At 38.4% G+C, this 20,427-nt stretch overlaps 1 protein-coding gene across 2 annotated transcripts in view; it reads left to right on the top strand.

Annotated features, from left to right (window-relative positions):
* TMEM259 (transmembrane protein 259) overlaps positions 1 to 20,427 on the top strand; it is a 62,522-nt gene that overhangs the window by 5,979 nt on the left and 36,116 nt on the right. For both annotated transcript variants that reach the window (XM_072601342.1, XM_072601343.1), the window contains exon 2: positions 19,748 to 20,014. In XM_072601342.1, coding sequence (XP_072457443.1) covers positions 19,748 to 20,014 — 267 coding nt within the window. The remainder of the gene's footprint in view (positions 1 to 19,747; positions 20,015 to 20,427) is intronic.

The following is a 20,427-nucleotide window of genomic DNA, read 5'->3' as shown; positions in this document are numbered from 1 at the left end:
AAACATTACCCTCAACGTTCCTCCCCTCCCCCCCAATCTCTTACCTGCCCACTTTCTATTCCTGAAGGCATCATTACCATTCATGAAATCCCTTAATTCATCTTCTCCTATTCCCTCATTTAAACAGAAAAATTGAGACCCTGAAAGACAGAGTGACTTTCCCAGAGTCATACAGCTGTCCAGATTTGAAGCCCTAGTCTTCTAACTCCAAATTGAATTTGTTTTCTGTTGAACTGTACTGCTGCTTATTCCTTTCCAGGGCCAACTATAATCCTATCTCCTCTGCCCCCAAAGTCTTGGAACTTCCTCCTTTCCTTTTAGGTTCCCAGCCACAAGTTCTTCAGCCTCCCCATCTTTTCTTAGACATTGTCTCCAAGGTCTTCACCCACTATTCCCAATCTTCTTTTGGAGACCCTCTCCTCTTTTGGAGTGACCTGTCTAAAAATATTCACATACTACCCATTTGGACCACCCTTCTCAGGATTACCATTTTCAAAATCTTCCCTCACACTTTCCCAGTCTCCCATTTTTTGCCTGCTTTCTAGCTTTGTCTACCTCTTCTCTAGCTTTAGTTCCTGTCATGGTCACACACATTGAACACCTGATTTCCTACCCTTTTTTTCCCCTATATTTTCCATTTTCTTTTTGTGTGAATAAATCCTTGTAGACACACCCTGTATTTAGTGATCATTGGTTTAGGGGTGGGAGGAACTTAGACTAGTCAGTGTTGGGGAACCTGTGGCTTGACTGAATTCAAGCTTTTGTTCTGTGAAGTTTGGATTCAGTCAAAGGGCTGTACTTGAGGACCTAGAGGGCCACATATAGCCTCAAGGCCTGCACTTGGTCATCTGTTCTGACCACTTTACTTTTACAGACAAGGAAAGGGAATTTCAGAGAGCTGAAGCAACTTAATCAAAAGTTACACGGGTACTGACGGATTGGCAATTCACCCTCAGTTGTTCTGATGTGAAACTTGCACCTCCTCTTCCAAGTTTTCTCTTTCCCCCTCCCCCAATTAGACAAAGTCTTTATTTCATTTATTAGGTTCTGGCAAGTTCCCACAGACTTTTCCTGGCAGGACAATGGGTTTCAGATGACAAAACAATTTTTTAATTCATGTGGGTACATATCATTTGTTGGTTTCTGCTGAAAGAGGAAGGAATATATGTGACTTGACAAGACTCTAGAGTTATCTTAAAGGATTGGGCCAGGGGATAAACAAAATGAAGTTGGCTTGCTTTGTTTTACAAGCATGAACTCTTGAAATAGGTAAAAGGCAGATTTCTTAATTGTGTTTATGATATGGCAAGTGTGTGGAGTATGCATTAGCATAAAACCAAGGGAGTGATATTCATTTCTTTTTAAGGAAGGAGGAACTTAGTTTCCTTAAATAATGATGCATTCATTTAATAAACATTAATTATATACTGTGTTGGAGATAGAAAGCTTAGATAATACTTGCTGCCTTTGTGGAGCACATGGTATAGGGATGATGAAATACAGAACTATGCTACATTATGATACATAATTCACTGAAGAGGTAAAAAGGAAAGTTTGATGCTATGTGAAGTCCCTGGGAAAGGTCATTATTCTTGGAGGAGGTGCATTTGAATTTGGTTTTAAAGAATTTTGGTAGTAATTTAATAGGCAAAATGGAGAATAATCTCTCTGGAAATGTTGCAAAGGAAATGTTCAGTATATGAGTTTTTTCAGGTGATAAAATCCTTTGGGCATTTAGGGAACCAGCTGAAAAACTGTTAGGGAAACATCTACTCTGTACAGGATGAAGTATTCCACCATTTTATATATTCTCTATATTAATTCCCCCAATCTTAACCTACTCAGCTTTGGCTAAGACAATTCTAGCATTGATAATGGGATATAGACAGGGATGGGGCCCAGAGAGAGTTCATTTTCTTCTCTTATTTGACAAATGAGGAGGTGACTTGCTGGAGTGTACATAGTTGGTGGACTTTCTTAAGATATGGTATTTCATTGAATAAGTTACTTAGCTCTGCATTCTTTAAGTTTAAGCCAAAATTTGGCTACCACCATGAGTGCCCAGATGTATATGGTTTCATTTGTTTGCTATAAGGTCAGGAGATGATTTTAGTCCTGGTTCTGCCGTCACCTTCATTGTGTGACCTTGAGTGAATTGCTTCTTCTCTTCAGGCCTCAGTTTCCTCCTCTGTCCAAGGGCCAGACTAAATGAGGAGTTGAACTATATGACTTCTCAGGGCTCTTCCAGTTTTAAATCTGTGGTCTTGTAATCCCTGAGGTCTTTTTTATTGCTGACATTCTGTTATTTCTACCAGTTCAGTTTCTGCTTGTTTAGTTAAGACATAGCAACAAGCTGAATCATCCCTGTGTACTGTACTTGTGTCATGCACTGATGTTGACCAGTTGGCCAGTGATTTAAGAGTAAGACAAACATAATCTACTTCTGTCCTGTTTTACCTGTTGTGGATAAATCGGCAAGACTGGAGAAAAGGTACATTGCAAAGAGCCTTTTGATTTAAGATTTAAGTTTTAGGAAACCTGGCTTTTAGTTCCATCTTTGCTTCTGCTTTTTGTGTGTGGACCACAGAATCATAGGATTATTGACTTTAGCCTTAGAGAGGGATCTTAGAGATCCTCTAGTGCTGATCAAACACCATAATTTTCTAATTTACTGTCCTTTTCCACCTATTGCAATGCTCATGGTCTCTCCTCAGAAAAGTAAATATGAAAAAACTGAGAACCAGAGAGGTTACTTTCCTAAATTCACACATTAAAATGGCAGAAATTGAGTCAAACCTAGTTTTTCTGATTCCAGATCCTATCATCTGTAAAATGGAGGGACTGCTGGACTAAGTGATCTCCTAAGATCTCTTCCATTTCTGACGTTTTGTATTTAGTATTTAACAAGGCTACTTCTCTAGCCCTAGAAATTATTACAAGCAGTGACATTATATACATTAGAAAGCTACTGAGTTCCTTTTTTTTGACAGTGAGAAGTCATGGGTGTTTCATCTGAAAAGGAGTAGCTATTGGGTACTCTTAGGGTGCAGTTGCCAAAGCCATGTATGCTCATTGTAAAGATGAGGGCCCTAGAAATAACAGAAACCAGCTGTGTTAAACATACATTGGTGGCTGAGAGTCTGCATACATGCAGCCCCAGGTCTCATATTTGTGTATATTGGAGGCCAGTTACTTTGCCACAAGAATCGAAAGCAGTGATGTAAACAAAGGAAAAGGAACCAAGGGACTATTTTGGTGTAAATTTATGATTATGTGACTTGAATCATCCATTTGCTTGTAGCTGTTTGCCTAGGTGCTCCAATCTTGTCAGTGTGTTAATAGCTCTGATATTTGTATGTAGTCCATTAGTTCTGAGCAGTTGTTTATACATCTCACTGAATTCTCATCACCACACTGTGAGGTGAGTAGTGCCAGTAGTATTGTTCCCTGTTTTGTAAATGGAGAAACTGAAGCTCAGAGAAAGGTTAAGGTATATTCTTTAGGTTACACAACTAGTGAGCAGTACAGCCAGGAACTGAAATCAGAGCCTGGTACTCCGATTCCAAATCTAATATTTTTTCTTCAAAATATAGAGGGTTTGTGTATGTGATTTTTGTGTTCTAAAAGTCTCAGTGAAGTTTTAAGCTTTAATAATTTCAGAAGTATAAATGCTACAAACCTACAGAGATTTTTGAAAAGTATAAAATTTTAAAACATTGATGTTAAAATTCAACACTTCAGTCAGTCAGTTTTTGAACTTAGCAAAAACTTTCACCAGTGATTGCATTTATAAGTCTAATAGCCTTAAGATCATCCAGAGAATGAGGTTTTGATGTATATACAGGACAGCTTTGACATGGCTGTTAAAGAAGGTCTAATGGAGAGCTGATGACTGAGGTGGCCAAACAAGAGCTTTCCAGTACTCATCCTCTGACCCAAGAAGTGTCATTCAGAAACTGTAGCTCACAAAATGCATGATAACAAAGGTGCCCCATCTTGTTAAAATTAAAAATTTAGTATTAAAAATTCACAAAGCTAAATACGTGTAAAATTTAAATAGTTAAAATTTCAAGTGATTTTTGTAGGTTTGTAATCTTTTAAATACTTAGGAAGTTAATAAAGCTTAGAACTGCCCTAAGACTTTTGGAATTCCATATATATATATATATATGTAATATATATATATACCACACAGTTGGTGCTTTTTATTTTTTTAAAAATACTTTTATTTCATTAAATATTTCCCATTTACATGTAAAAAATTTAACATTTATTATTTTATAAAATTTTGAGTTCCAGATTCTCTCCTATTCATATATTGATTATACATGTGAAGTCATGCAAAACACAGTTCCATATTACACATGTTGCAAAAGAAAACAAACAAAAAACCCTCTAAGAAAGTTAAAGAAGTATGCTTCCATCTGTTCTCAGTGTTCATCAGTTCTCTCTTTGGAAGTGGGTAGCATTTTTCATGGTGGGTCCTTTGGAATTGTCTTGGATAAGACTTATCAGAGTAGCTGAGTCTTTCACAGTTGATCATCTTTATAATATTACTGTTCCTGTGTATGATCTTCTTCTGGTTCCGCTCACTTTACTTTGCATAATTCACATAAGTCTTCCTAGGTTGTTCTGAAACCACCTCCCTTGTCATTTTTTAGTAGCGCAATAGCATCCCATCACAATTATATATCACAGCTTGTTCAGTATTCCTCCAATTGGTGAGTATCCTCACAATTTCCAATTCTGTGCCACCATAGGAAGAGCTGCCAAAAATATTTATGTATAAATAAGTCGATTTTCCCTTTTCTTTCATCTCTTTGAGATACAGAAAATTGGTGTTTTTTAAAAAAAAAAATCCTCCCAGATACCTCTCAAAATACTCCTCTCCTCTGGAACAAAGAACTACAGTTAAAACAAAACAGTGACACATTGATCATGTCTGACAATATATGCTTCATTACCATACCCATGAACTGTCTCCTGTGAGAGAGGGAGGTTTATTTTATCAGTCCTTTCAAATTGACTGTTATTTCACTGATCAGAATTCAGAAGTCTTAGTTTAAGCCCCTGATTTTGCACTGTGAGAGGGAGTGAAAAGAATATGGATTTGGAGTCAAAGGAATCAGATTTAAAGCTGGAATGGACTTTATAGATAGCAAGTAACTTTTCCTCTCTGGGTCTCAATTCATCTTTGCTATGAAAGAGTTGGACTTCCCAGCTAGAAAGCTTAATGATCCCGTAAAACTTCAGCACCTTGGCAGCTTTGGTACTTGGAATTGGTGAGATTGAGAAGAGCAAGTGTATTTTCATAAGCCACTTAAAATATCCATAGGATGCTGAGCTGCATCGGTAGTAACTTTAGCCAGTGACATACTGATATTTTGTGGGCTGTGTGGGGAGAGCCAGCATTTGTGTGTCTTTCTGCTCCTCCATCTTGGCTTCGCCCCCGCCATGTGCTGATGTTTTGGAAAAACTCAGGGCAGTTCAGCCCCACTGTTTTATGCGGAGTCATGTAAAAAAGGCTATCCAGTTTTTTACTTCTGCCTCTCTCCTGCTGGTTACAGCTTACTGTCTGTAACACTAGCTGCAGTGCGTTTTTTCCCTTGTTGCCTTCACTTGCCCTTTTTACTCCTCTAATTCTTGGACCACATTTTCTTTTTGAAAGCATTCTGTTTCTGAGCCTGGAGTCGAGGCCCCGAGAGGAGGTAGTGCTGTTGCGGTGGTGACTGCCCCTATGGGGCTGTTTGTTGGTGTGGTATCTCTCTGAGCTGACTAAACATTTTCTGTGTAATTGAAACCTCTTTCAAATAATTGGTCCATTCTGGTTTCCTGGTCATAACTATGCAGGCTCCATAAGAATTGAGCTGAGCTGGTGGTTAGGTTTCATTTAATGTCTTGTTTGTTTTTAAGTCACAGATAAGAGATTTTTTTCCAATAACTAAATTAAAAAAAAAATTTTTTTTATTTAGTATTTTATTTTCCCCCAGTTAACATGTAAAAACAATTTTTGACACTAGTTTTTAAAAATTTTTTGAGTTCTAAATTCTCTTCCTTCCTCCCTCCCCAACATCCTTCATTGAGAAAAAAATCAGTTTGATAGAGGTTATACATGTGCAGTCATGCAAGACATTGCCATGTTAATCATGTGGTGAAAGAAAACTTAAAAAAACTAAGTAAAATAGAGTATGCTTCAATCTGCATTCAGAATCCATCAGTTCTTTCTCTGGGGATGGATAGCATTTTTCATCATAGGTCCTTCAAAATGGTCTTGGATCATTGTATTGCTGAGAATAGCTAAGTCACAGTTGAGCATCATAATGTTACTGATACTGTATACAATATTCCCCTGGTTCTGCTCATTTTATTTTGCAACAATTCAAGTAAGTCTTTCCAGGTTTTTCTGATACCATCCTCGTGTCTTTTCTTATGAATAGTACTCCATCACAATTGTATACAACAACTTGTTTAGCCATTCCCCAGTTGATGGACATCTCCTCAATTTCCATTTTTTTGCCACCCCTAAAAGAGCTGCTATAAATATTTTTGTACATATAGGTCCTTTTCCTTTTTGTTTTTTTGACTCTTTGGGATGCGGAACTAGTAGTGGTAGTGTTTGGCCAAAAGATATATATGCATGGTTTTATAGCCCTTTGGGTGTAGTTCCAAATTGCCCTACAGAATGGTTGAATCAGTATATAACTTCACCAACAGTGCAGTATGATTCTGACTGTGACTCTGTGATATTTGAATTATTTATTTTTGGCTGCTTGCAGTATTTTCTTCTTGACCTGAGAGTTTTCATTTTGGGGTCTCTTTTAGAAGGTGATTCTTGAATTCAGTTTCTGTTTTACCTTCTGATTCTAGAATACCAGGACAGTTTTCCTTTAAAATTTCTTGAAAGAGAATGTCTAAATTGTTTGGTTTTTTTTTTTTTTATCATGACTTTCAGGTAGTCCAATGATTCTTAAATTCTCTCTCCTGTTATTTTCTAGGCCAGTTATTTTTCCAGTGAGATATTTCACATTTTCTTCTATTTATTTTTCTGATTTTGTCTTATTGTTTCTTGATGTCTTATAAGGTCATTAGCTTCCATTTGTTCAATATTAATTTTTATGGAATTCTTTTCTTCAGTTAATTTTTGTACCTCTTTTTCCATTTAGCCAATTCTTTTTAAGGCATTCTTCTCTTCATTGAATTTTTGTGCCTCTTTTACCCTTTGTTCCATTCTGTTTTTTAAGGTGTTATTTTCATCAGCATTTTTTTTGTGCCTCCTTAACTAAGCTGTTGACTCTTTTCATGATTTTCTTGCATCATCCACATTTCTCTTCCCAATTTTTGTTCTACCTCCCTTTCTTGATTTTTAAAATCCTTTTTGAGCTCTTCTGTGACCTAAGAACAATTTGTATTTTTTCTTTGAGTCCTTTGATGTAGCAATTTTGACTTTTGTTTTTCTTCTGATTTTGTGTTTGATCTTCCCTGTTACCATAGTAACTTTCTATAGTCAGGATCTTTTTCTGTTGTTTGCTTATTTTCCCAGCCTATTTCTTGGTTTTTACTCTATGCCAAAGTGGGGCTCTACTTCTGGAGCAGAGGGGTTACTGTCCCAAGCTTTAGGTTTTTGTGCAGCTGTTTTCAGAGATAATTCTGGGGACCTGTAATTTTGGGGTTCTTTCAAGGTGGTTTGATCTATGGTGAGATGTGTTAACTATTTTTCTGACCTGTGCTCTTTTCTTTGAGCAAGGACACTCTTTTCCAACCTGTGACCAGAGTCCCTACTCCCCTATGACTGCAGGCTCTAGTGTGATCGTGCTCATCCTAGGACTGAAACCCAGGTCTATGACCCAGGTCCAAATATAGGCAGTGCAGCAGAGTTCTGCCCCAGGTGCCAACAAAGGGACCTCTGTAATTTCCTTCTGACCAGTTATATGACCCACTTATCATTTGTGGGCTAAGAGGTCTGGAAACTGCCACTGTTGCCACTGATTCAGTTCCTCCAAGTCCTACTGCTGGTTTACTGGGGTATGGTCTGTGTAGGACTGAGCTCCACTCTCACCCCAGTACAGCAGACCTTTCCTCCCCATCTTCTAAGTTGTCTTGAGCTGGAAAACTGTTTTCAGTCTGCTACTCCAGAATTTGTTTTGAGGCATTATTTAAAGTTGTTTGGAGGAGTTTTGGGGGAGTTCTGCCATTTCTCCTCCATCTTGGCTCTCTTAAGACCTTTCTCTTTGTATGGAACAATTCATGTTTAGCCTGAAGAAGAGAAACTTTAGGGAAGGACATGATTATAGCATGATCTGGTGAAAAGAACACTCGATTAAATCCTGGCTTTGTGTGACCTTGGGCAAGTTGTTTAACTTTTTTGGGTCTTAGTTTCCTCATCTATGAAAGAAGGGATTGGACTAGACTTTAATGTCTCTTCTAGATCCATATTTATGACTTGTAACCAAAAGTAAACTGTTCTCTGGAAATGGAGTGGGGTGGGGTTGGGGTGGGTATTATGTTTGTTTTTGCTAATGTCCTTGCCCTTTATGAAAGCATTGCCTCAGCAGCATGTCTGTCTGAGCCTTTCTAGTCATCTCTGGGGAGATGTACAGTACTCTGCAATGCATTCTTTTAGATTTCTCTTTGGCCTCTGGTGTCTGTCCTATTTATCTCTCTGATCCCGAAGGCTTTGGTGCTCCTTTTAACGTGGACTAAGCGTTGGCAGATACTCTTGTTTTGTTTTGTTTTGTTTTTATTAAATTATTTTATTTGTTTTCAGTGTTCTACAATCCCTTCCATATATCTTAGATTTTTCCCCCTCCCTCCCCACTTCCTCCCTTAGACAGCATACAGTCTAATATAGGTTCTACACATATATTCCTATTAAATACATTTTCACCTTAAGTCATGTTGTGTAGAATTAAAATGAATGGGAGAAACCATAAAACAAAACAAAACATAATACAAAAGAAAATGATCTACTTCATTCTGTGATCCTATTCCATAGTTCTTTCTGTGGATGTGAAAGGTGTTTTGCCTCAAGAGTCCATTGGGAATTTGAATTGTCCTTGCATTGCAACGAAGTACTAAGTCTACCAGAAAAATTCGTTGCACACTATAGTTGTTGCTGTGTACAAAGTTCCCCTGGTTCTGCTCCTTTCACTCAGCATCAGTTCAGGCCTCTCTGAAGTCTTCCTGTTCATCATTTCTTATAGCACAATAGTATTCCATTACATTCATATACTACAACTTGCTCAGCCATTCCCCAATTGATGGGTATCCCCTTGATTTCCAGTTTTGGGCCATCACAAAGATGGCCCAAATATTTTTGTATATGTGGTACCTTTTCCCATTTCTGTGCTGTCTTTGGGATAGAGTCCCAGAAGCAATATTGCTGGGTCACAGAGTATGCACATTTTTGTAGCCCTTTGGGCATAGTTGCAAATTGCTCTCCAGAACGGTTGGATCAGCTCACAGCTCCACCAACAATGAATTAGTGTTCCAACTCTTCCACATCTTCTCCACCATTTATCATCTTCCTGTTTTGTCATGTTAGCCAATCTGATAGGTGTGGTACCTCAGAGTTGTTTTGATTTGCATCTCTCTAATCAATAGTGATTTAGAGCACTTTTCATATGACTATAGATAGCTCTAATTTCTTACTCTGAAAACTGCCTGTTCACATCCTTGACCATTTGTCAGTTTGGAAATGATTTTTACTCTTACGTTTCCAAACCCAGAATAGGAGGGAGGGAGCAAGTAAACACCTAGACAAAATGGAGGAAAAGTCAATTTTTACTTTAATAGTGACAGTGTCAGAAGTAAAGGAGGGTTGAAGCCAAGGGGATAAGTATTATAGGATATAGAGGTGGAAGAAATGTGATTAGAAGTATTATGGTTCAGTACCCTGGTTTCACATCTAGCAAAACTGAATCTCAAACGAACTTGCCCAAATCAAATTAGTTAGTTAGTGACAGAACTAGGACCTGAACATTTCTGAGCTTCAGTTTCCTCTGTAATCTGGAGGTAATAAATGTTTGACAGTTAAATGATATATAATAATAGCTCCCATTTTGGGGAGCCTCACCTTCCTCAGATAGGCAGGTTGGCAGTCTGGAGCACTTCAAGGTTGTGAGGAAAGTATTGGAAATCTGGAGGTGTGAGTTGTTGTTCAAAACGTTGCTAGTTCCTTAATTTTCTCCCTTTCCATCTTACTTCCTCTTCACCTTTCAGTCCCTACTTCTTCTATTCTCTCAAGCTTTTTGAGAACCTTTTCAACTTCTTATACTTTACATTCAATTCCTATCTTTATTGAGCCTAGCCTTGGTGCTGTGGAGGATAGAAATGACTATAGTGAATGAAGTTCATGAAGATATTAAGGCTGGAAAGATTTGTCTTTCTCATCCTTCTGCTTTCCCTCTTCTTTTATTTTTCATATGAAACTAACTACCCAGTGTAAAATTTTATTAAGTGAAAGAGTTTTTAATCTTGTTTGTTTCATGGCAGCCTGTTGAAGCTTATGGTCCCTTTCTGAGAAAAAAATATTTTCAAATGCATAAAATAAAGTACACACAAAGGAGGCCAATTATATTGAAATACAATTGTCAAAATATTTTTTTAAATAAGCAAGTTCTTGAAACACTTAATAACTGATCAACACAGTGATCCACCACAGTTCCAAAGGACTCATTATGAAATGTGCTCTCTAACTCCAGGTAAAGAACTGTTAGACTGAGAGTACTGATTTTTTTCCTCCTTTCTTTTTCTTGCCTTTTTTAACGTGGCTGGTGCCAGAATTTATTTTGCATGACTATACATATTTGTAATGCATTTTTGTTTCTCTTGGTTTCACATTGGATAGGAGAGGGAGAAGGGGGAGGGAGAGAATACAGGACAGAAAAAAAAAAGAAAAAAGTCTCTTGTGATTTAAAAAATAAATTTTTAAAAATTAAATAAAAATAAATTCACAGACATGGTTAAATATTCCCCTAATGAAATGCATTATTATTATTATTATCGACATTCCAAATAGTAGTTGCTTTTTATTTCTCCTTTGGAATTTTTGAGAGGGTAGTTCATATATATATCAATTAGTTTCTGATTAATTTGATGAGTTCCCCAGTCAGTGTTGAGTTTCACGATATAAACCTTTGTCTTAAGAACACCTTTCATGGAGCTAGCTTGGCACCTTGCAGAGTGGACAAACAACTATTTTAATTGGTTCTCAGTCATTGGGCCTGACTCTAACAGAATTATTAAATGAGAGTCAGGAAGTCAGACTCATGTGGAAAGTGTCCCTTATCCCTTCTTTTTTGTTAGGTTATTTACTTTATTTCATTTATTTTTTATTTTTAATGTTCTACAATTACTACCATAAAACTTAGATTTTTTTTTCCCCCTTTCCTACCCCCCCACCCCACCCCTCTCCCTCCCCAAAACAGCATACAATTCTATATAGGATCTACACATACATTCCTATTGAATACATTTTCACTATAGTCATGCTGTGTAGAAGCGCTAAAATAAATGGGAGAAATCATATAGCAAACCAAAATACACACACACACACACACACACACACACAAATGATCTACATTCTGCGATTGAATTCCATAGTTCTTTTTATGTCCATATATATTAATATTTTTTGTATATCCATACATATGTGTATATATATGAATTTGTCATAGAAATGTTGACAGTTCTTCTCACTTGAATGAGGTTGGGATGAACCATTTAACAATAGAACGTTAAGCTGCATGTCAGTATATGGCATTGTATTATGGAAAGAGCCAGTGCGAAGGCAGGAGACCTGGTTTTTATTACTGGTTCTACCAGCAACTCACTCTGTGACCTTCAGCATGTCACTTGTCCCTTCTAGCATTCTTATACCTTATTCCTTCACACCCACTAGGTGATCTTGCTACACTGGCCTGCTTGTTCAAATATGATATGACATCTCCTTCTCTGAGCCTTTGTGCTAATTGTGCCTCATTCATGGAATGCTCTGTCTTTATTAGTACTTAACTCAAATCCCATCTCCTGCAGGACAGCTGCTTCAACAACTGCTAATGCTTTTCATATTACCTTCATCTGTTCTGTATGTATGTATGTGTATATATATATATATATATATATATACACACACATATATTATGTGTGTATACACATATATATTTTCTGTGTACCTAGTTATTTCTATGTTGTTTCCCTTCTCAGAACGTGTGCTGCTTGAGGGGTTAGATTTTTTTGCCTTTTGTATGTGTCCCTGCTGCTTAGCACTAAGTTCAATAAATGCTTGTTGACTGATTGACTCTGAGACTTAGTTTTCCCATTTGTAAAAAGGGGGATTGAACTCAGTGATCTTTAAGGTCTCCTCCAGCTCTGACATTTGTATAATTTATTAGAGTGTGGTCTTTGCCCTGTCCGTTGGAAAGATAGAACTTTAGCATAAGAAGCAACCAGAGCATTGAAGGATGACATTTTAAAGTTAGAAATTTATCACACTCAAATGACAGAAATGCTAAGAACCTGTCAAGTTCCTTTGATTACACCAAAGATAAACTTCCCTGCTTTTGTCCTCTGTTACAGAAAGGTTTCGCATTGTGGAAAGAGCCAGTGGACCTGGCTCACATTGTCAGGGAACGGTGAGGTGCTCAGTCATGGTATGTCTGATGTTCCTTCTACTGAGAACAATCTCAGAATCACACAGATAGCTTTATATGATTATTTTTTTTCCCCTGATAACCAGAACTTGTTCTTAGGAACATAAAACTGGACCAACTCATCAGATTAACATTTTATTTTCTTATTTGGCAGTTTGAAAAGCAATGCAAGGATAGACCTTTTATTTTTTTTACTGCTTGGAGTGGAGGATAAAGCCTAAATGACTTCACAAATCTGAAGTATCAGGTCATAGAGCCAAGAGATTTGATTCTGGTGACATATATTTCTAGTGCTATCTTTCCCAAATCTACAGAATTGTCCATAATTGGTTACATTTAAGCACACACTCAGCTTGGGATTTGAGGCCCTTAACAGGATGACTCCAATTTCTTTTTCCAGTCTTATTCCATACTATTCCTCTTTACGTGGGCTACAATCCAGTCATATAGGATTGATATCACTCAAACTTGTCATTTGATCTCCTGCCTTTGTGCATGTGCATGAGCTTTCCCCTATACCTGGAATGTACTTCTCAGAATCCCTATATTCCTTCAAGACTCACATGTGTAACCTCTTGTGTCAAATCTTCCCTGAACTGCCAGTTGTTACTGTTACCTCGCCCTCCTTAGATTACCTTTATTTACTTATCTGTGAATTTATACTTTCTCCGAGTAGAATGTAAGTTCCTTGAGGGTTTTTGTCTTTGTATCCCTGGTTCCTAGCATCTTAGGTACTTACTAGCACAAGTGTTTGTTTTGTTGGTTAGTAGAATTTATGAGACTTGGACATGTAAGATGTGGGAAAGCGAGAAATCAGAGAGGTTACAAACCAAAGAGACTGGAAGAACAGTGCTACCTTCCACAGAAATAAGAATATTCAGAAAAGGGGTGAGTTTGGGGTGGTGGGGAAAATGAGTTCTGTTTTGGACAGGTTGGCTTAGAGGTGTCTACTGGATATCTATTTTAAAATGTCTAGTAGTAGTACTGGAGCTCAAGAGAGAGACTGCCCATGAGAGCTCACAGGATCACCTAGTATATAGAGAAAAAAGAAGAGGACCTGGAACCAAACCTTTGGAGACACATAGGAACATGAAGAAGTGGTCTGACAGGTAAAAAGGAGAAGCAAGAAAGTAATGTCATAAAAACCCAGGAACAGAGTTTGGCCAGGAGAAGGTCATCAACAATGTCAGATGCTTCAGAGATTTCAAGAAAGATCGAGATTGAGAAAAGGCCATATCAATTATGGGTAAATCTGGTGAGTAAATAGTTTCATTTGAGTGATGAGGTCAGAAAATAGATTGCAGAGGGTTTAGAAGAGAGGAGAGGAAGTAAAGATGTTTCCTATAGTTTTTCAAGTTTAGTTGAGTAATGCTACTGGAGGTGTGGTATCCAGAACAAGGGAATTGATAGTCCTACTGTAGTCTGCAATGATCAGACCACATTTAGAGTATTATGTTTTTTGTGGTGGGACATCCTTTAGGATGGCCATTGACAAGCTAAAGGGCATCTTGAAAAGGATTGCTAATAGGAAGGTGAAGGAACGCTGCCACGGTCCTGGTGCCAGTTCTTACCACCTCATGCCTGCACTATTACAGTAACCCACTGATTGGTCTCACCTCAAGTCTCTACTTGTTCCATTCATCTTCCACTCAGTTACCAAAGTGATCTTCCTGAAATTCATGTCTGACCATGTTAGTTCCCTACTCAATAAACCTTACTTGCTCCCTGTTACCTCCAGGATCAAGTATAAAATCCTCTGACACTGAACATTCTTCCCAACCTTGCCCCCTCCTTGCCTTTCTCCTCTTCTTACACTTTATTCCCTTCCATGTGCTCTGATCCAGTGATATTGGCTTTCTTGCCGTCCCTCAAGTGTAGAGCACTCTGTCTTCTCACTTCGTGCCCTTTCACTGGCCCCCATTCCTGCAATGCTCTCCTTCATCTTCACCTACTGGCTTCCTTCAAGACTCAACTCAAATCCTATGTCCTGTAAGCTCTCTTTTCCAGTCACTGTTTTGTTCCCTTAGTGCATTCCGTCCCTTCATCTCTCCGGTGTATACCTCATTGTTTGCATGATGTTTGTGCTGTTAGTATGTGATGATCCCTTCGGGAGTAGAACCTGCTTTTGCCTTTCATGGTATCAACATTGCTTAGCACAGTGCCTGGCACATGACACTTAAATAGCCATTGCTGTTTTTGTGGTTGATTCTGAGTTGAAAGGGACTTTAGAGATGTCTAGTCCAGTGCTTCTTAACCATGGGGTCTCAACACAGTTTAAGAAGCTCTGGACTCTAGTCCAGCTCCCTCATCTTAGATGAATATTGAGCCTAGTGACTCACCAAGGTCACACTACTAGGAAGGAACAGAGATAGGCTTGGGTCTGAGGTGCTTTGACTCTAGACCCAGTACTCTTTCTAGTCTTACTATGCCGTGTCAGAGAAGACTGAAGAGACATTATAGTTTTGTCTTTAAGTGTTTAAACTTTAAACTTCTACTCGTTCCCCAAGTGGAAGGGGATTAATCTTGTTTTGGCTTGGTCCCAGAGAACAAAATTAGAAGCAGTGGGTAGAAGCTGCAAAGACATAGATTGAGGATTGATGTAAGAAAAAATAAAATAAAATTAGTACTCTTAAAAAGTGGATTAGCTTGCTATGGGGAGTTTCTCTCGGATGCCTATAAGTTAAGTTTGAATAATCACTTGCCACTTATATTGTAGAAGGATTCTTGGTCAAGTCAAATCAACAAGTATTTTTCAAGCCCTTGCTTTGTGCCAGGCACTGCTGGGGTTACAAGGAAAGACATAAACAGTCCCTATCTTCAAGGAACTCAGAGTCTAATGGGGAAGGCAATATGCAAACATTGATGTACAAACTATATTTATATGTTTATGTACACACAAATAAATATGTATGTTTACACACACACATTCAAGTTAAATTGGAGATGATCTTAGTGGGAAAGCACAATATTAAGGAAGATTCTGGGTCAGGCATGGGTTGGACTGGATGGGTACTGAGGTCCCTTTCAACTGTAAGATTCTATGACTCTCCTTCTCTGGGCTTTGTTTTCCCTAAATTTTTTCTAAGATCTATTCCAACTCTTAAATTCCAGTGATTTAAAAGGATCAAGTGAGATCATGGATATAAAAGATGTTGTGACCATTAAGTACTGTATAAATGTGCTGTCATCAACTTTCTCACAATCATCACCCCAATGGTCACTTTCAGTTCTAAAAATAATCTTTTAGTCTTATCTAGATAAAACCTTTTGTGCTTTTCTTATATTTGAACTAAGGATCTGAATTTATAGGTTCCAGTAAGGAATTTGGATTGTAGCCCCAAGCACTTAGTAAAATCCTAGTGTGCTGATGATTGGTAGACTGTCGAGACTGATAAACTCTTCATTTATATTTCCAGAGCAAACATCTCAACCTCCTGGACTTGCTGGTGTTGGTCTAACAATGAGTAGCTGATAACTGAGAACATTTGAACTTGAAATATTGTAGTAGAATCTGGTTCTGGAAAGACAGGTCTGTGTGAAGAAAAAAGAAATAAACTAAGGAATCTAAGGGACAAACACATGAGTTGCTGGCTGATTTAGAATTTGGAAATAATTTTGAGGGTATGGAGAAAAGGACATTTGGTCGGTGGAGAAGAACAGAAATGGAGAGGATATCTTCTGCATGTGGGATTTGGGGATAATTTCTAATTACAGAAGATGAAACAGGCTCAGATATGTTTCTATCCTGGTCACGCAGTGATACAGCAGTGATTGAAACCTATGTAGTGTAATGCATTGTACAGTGTATGCTTTGAAGAATTCAGTTACAATTTGAGAGTATTTGCTTCTTTATGTGATAATGCTAATAATAGCTGGTATTTATGTAACTCTTTGTAGCAGTGGTTCTCAGTCTTCTTTTGCTCATGGCAGCTCAGTATTCTTTGCTTTGAGGAATCCCAGCTGTCTCTTGCTATGGGAGAATTGGGAGTCTATGTCAGTACATACTGTCACGAGTACAATTTTCTTAAAATTTTCTTAAAATCTGTGGCCTCCCAAAGGTGACTAAGTATAAATTCCATACAGTCTAGGGCAACCCTTTGAGAAACAGTGTTATGTCCATTGTCCTTTGATTAACAGAACAACCATGTGATGCAGTCAGTGCTGCCAGTGTTAGGATTTATAGATGACAGAACTGAGGCCCAGGGAAAGTAATTGACTTTCCCAAGACAGTGGCAGCGCTTTGACTAGGATTCATTCATGTCTTCTGTTGGTCCAGAAAGGCACACAGTCCTTTTATCCTTTCTTCCCCAGACACTTAAAGTTACACCTCCTCCACAGCACGTGACACTGTAGTAAACACTTAATAGACACTCAATAAATATTTATTGATTGAGAAGACATGGTAGTTTATTAGAAAGATGATGAACACTCTGTTTTAATTCTTGGCTTAGCCATTTTCTGTTTGAAACAACCACTTCTTTCTCTGAACCTCAGTTTCCTCATCTTGACAAATATAGTTGACAAATGCTTGCCCTGTGTGCTTCACAGGAAGCCTTCTCAGGTCAGTGCCTCAGAAGGGAGCACAGTATTGCATAGAGCAGAACACCTTCATTTGAAGAAAGGCTCCAACATATTTAGAAAAGGAAAAGAAAAGAACATGTGAGTACTGAATAGTCTGGTTGTAGAATGACCCTTTTCCATTCTAAAGATCCCTATGATTAGAGAAAATATGCATAAGGCATACTTCCTGGGGATAAGGCTCTTGCCCACTTGCTATATTTCATTGACTTGTGTTTGTGATATTATGACTAAGGGAATGGATTCATGCTGAAATTCAGAAAGGATCTTAATGCATCCATTCCATGAGAAATGGAAAAAGCATTGTCATACTTGTAATACAAAAGAGTGTAGAGTCTGAAAGTGGCTGGCAAAAGTTTTTCTCTTCTTTCAGGTTCATCCTTTTTGAGCTATCAGATATCACTCTTCATGGGTTACAAAAGCTGCTTTATAAAAAATTTTGGTCCATACTAGAGAACAGTAAAGCAGTTTCTTTTTGTGCAGTGTTGAGAGGTAGGGCAGCTGGGTGGTGCAGTGGATAGAGCACCAGTGCAGGAGTCAGGAGGACCTGAGTTCAAATCTCATCTCAGACACTTGACTGTCACTAGCTGTGTGACCTTGGGCAAGTCACTTAACCCCAGTTGCCTCATCCTGGGTCATCTCCAGTCATCCTGATGAGTTTTGGAGGAGAAGTGAGGCTGGTGACCTGCACAGCTCTCCCTCACTCAAAAAAACAAAAGTCAAGTGCAAGTCATGTCATTATTTCTCTGATGGCATGGTCTTCTTCGGCTAGGAAGGACGAGCACGCTCACAAGTCTTGAGAGGCCATAAACTTGTAGAAGTAATTCATCCCCCAGTAGATAGAGTTGTTGAAATAGGGTTCATAGGAGTAAATGGCAACTTTGTTTTCGACTTTGGATTATCTAGTTTCTCTCCCTTGAAAAAAATTGTAAAATCATAGACTTTAAGTTGGAATGGACCTCAAAAGTTGGTTCAACCTTACTCAGATCATGAATTCTCTAACTTCCCCAGAAAATGATCATGTACTCCCCACTTTTACAGTAACTGACTTTTACGTATAGTACCTTGAAGTTTGCAAAACTGTTTTCATACATTATTTCTTTTGAGCCACAACCACCCAATGAGGTGTATGAACTACTGGCATTATCCTTGCACACCTTCACTGTCACCATCTCTTGAAACAGCCTTTTTGACTTTTGGATGGTATTATTAGGGTGTTATTTCCAGAGTTGAGCTGAAATGCGCCTCTTTGAAGTCTGTCTCCTTTCGTCTTTTCCTTAACCCCCAGCCATTTTCCTTCTACTTCAGTTCTCTAGAGCCAAGCACAAGTTTAGATCTGAAGAAAGGCCCAGCTATGCGATTATTCATGTTTCTGGAGAACAGCTTATGTTTCTGTTTTTTCATTTTCAGTGAGCTTTTCTCACAATAGCCTTTCAAGATAACTGTTACAAATATTATAGTTTTTTTGGATGTTAGAGGTGAAGTCACTTGTTCACAGTAGCAGTTAGTACTTGAATTCAGACCCTGATTCCAGGTACAGTGTTCTTTCCAGATAAACCAGCAGCACTCTATATTATTTCCCTTCAGTGCTTGTGACATGACCCACATATTCTTAAAGACTGAAGTCCTTTACTTATGTGAGCATTTTTTATTTGGAGTGCCAAGTTTAGACGTTGCTGGTTGTTATACTCCTACCTCAAGACTGATTTAATTTATCCATACTTCTGATCCACATATGTCCCTCTTCTTCTCAAAGTAGTTCAGTGGCTCTCTTTAGCCTACTGAAGAAGAATCCAAAGCCCTTCACAAGCCAGTGCCATGTTGACTCTCCAATCTTATCTCACATTCTTCCCTCTTAATAAACTGATCCAACTGGCACAGGTCATTCATTGTTCCCTAAGTAACATGTATTCTTTCCCACCTCTGCATTTTTGCCCATGCTGTTCTCTTCCATTTGATGTGCTTGCCCCTCTTCTCCACCTCCATCACTGCCTTTTAAGTCTTACCCCTCCCCCACCCCCCCCAATAGACTAGAAAAAGAAATCTCTCAGGATGATGGCCATATTTTATTTACAGAATGTCAGCATTAGAAGGACCATCAACAGATACCTAGTTTAACCTCTACAACATAGTGATAATCTCGCTTTTGTTTGAGGACCTCTAATGGATGGAGAACCCATTGAGTCCCAGCATGGCCAGCCCTAGTTTTAGTTAGCTCTAATATTGTCCTCACATTGAGCCTGTATCTGCCTCTGCAGCTTACTCTTATTTGTACCTCTCCCACCAACAAGCACAAAGCACTACATATATTAATTGTATTTTGTATTAATTGTATGTTTCTTTTTCTTTGTTGGACTGAGGTATTTCCCAGAGGGTCAAGGTCACACCTTACTTAGTTTTATACTTCCTCCAATGCCAGAAATAGTATCCTGCATATAATAATTCATGTATGATTGTTGGACTGAATTTAAATAAATATGATTATTGACTTTGGTTTTCTTGTTTCCTGATGTTTTTAGGCACTCTTTGTGCTTTTCATCCTGGCCTACATTCACATTGCCTTCTCTCGAACCCCTATTAATTGTTTGGAGCATGTGCGAGATAAGTGGCCCAGAGATGGCATCCTTCGAGTAGAAATTCAACACAACTCCAGCCGAGCTCCCATCTTCCTCCAGTTTTGTGATGCGGAGAACTTCCCAGGCATGGTGATAGAGTCTGAGGAGGAAGAGGAGGAGGAGGAAGAAGATGAAATGACAGTGGAAATGTTTGAAAACAGCTCAGTCAAGGTAAGGTGAACCAGGGCGGGATGCTGGATGACCACAAATGGCAACTGAGGTTTTTTTCCCCTCAGAAAAACATAGTAGAACTTTTTTAAGAACTAGAATTGAATTGGGGTATAATCTAGTTGAAACCTTTTATTTTAATATGGAGAAGCTGGCTTAAAGAGAAACAGTTTGCCCATAGTCCTGCTCTCAAGGAGCTCATCGTCTTAATGGGGGAGACAGCATGTAAATTACTGTACACAAATATGGACAGGATAAATTGGAGACAATCAGCAGAGGGAAGGCACTAGCACTGAGGAGGATCAGGAAGGGCTGATTTCAGGAAGTATGTTTTTGCTGGAACTTGAGGTGGAGATGAGGAGGGAAAGTACTCTAGAAATGGAGGGTAGCCAATGAAAATGCCCTGGATGGAGTGT

This window comes from Notamacropus eugenii, chromosome 4 (genome assembly GCF_028372415.1).
Source record: "Notamacropus eugenii isolate mMacEug1 chromosome 4, mMacEug1.pri_v2, whole genome shotgun sequence".
NCBI lineage: Eukaryota > Metazoa > Chordata > Mammalia > Diprotodontia > Macropodidae > Notamacropus > Notamacropus eugenii.
The sequence above is the reverse complement of the archived record's forward strand: the minus strand, read 5'-3'. Positions and strand labels throughout refer to the sequence as shown.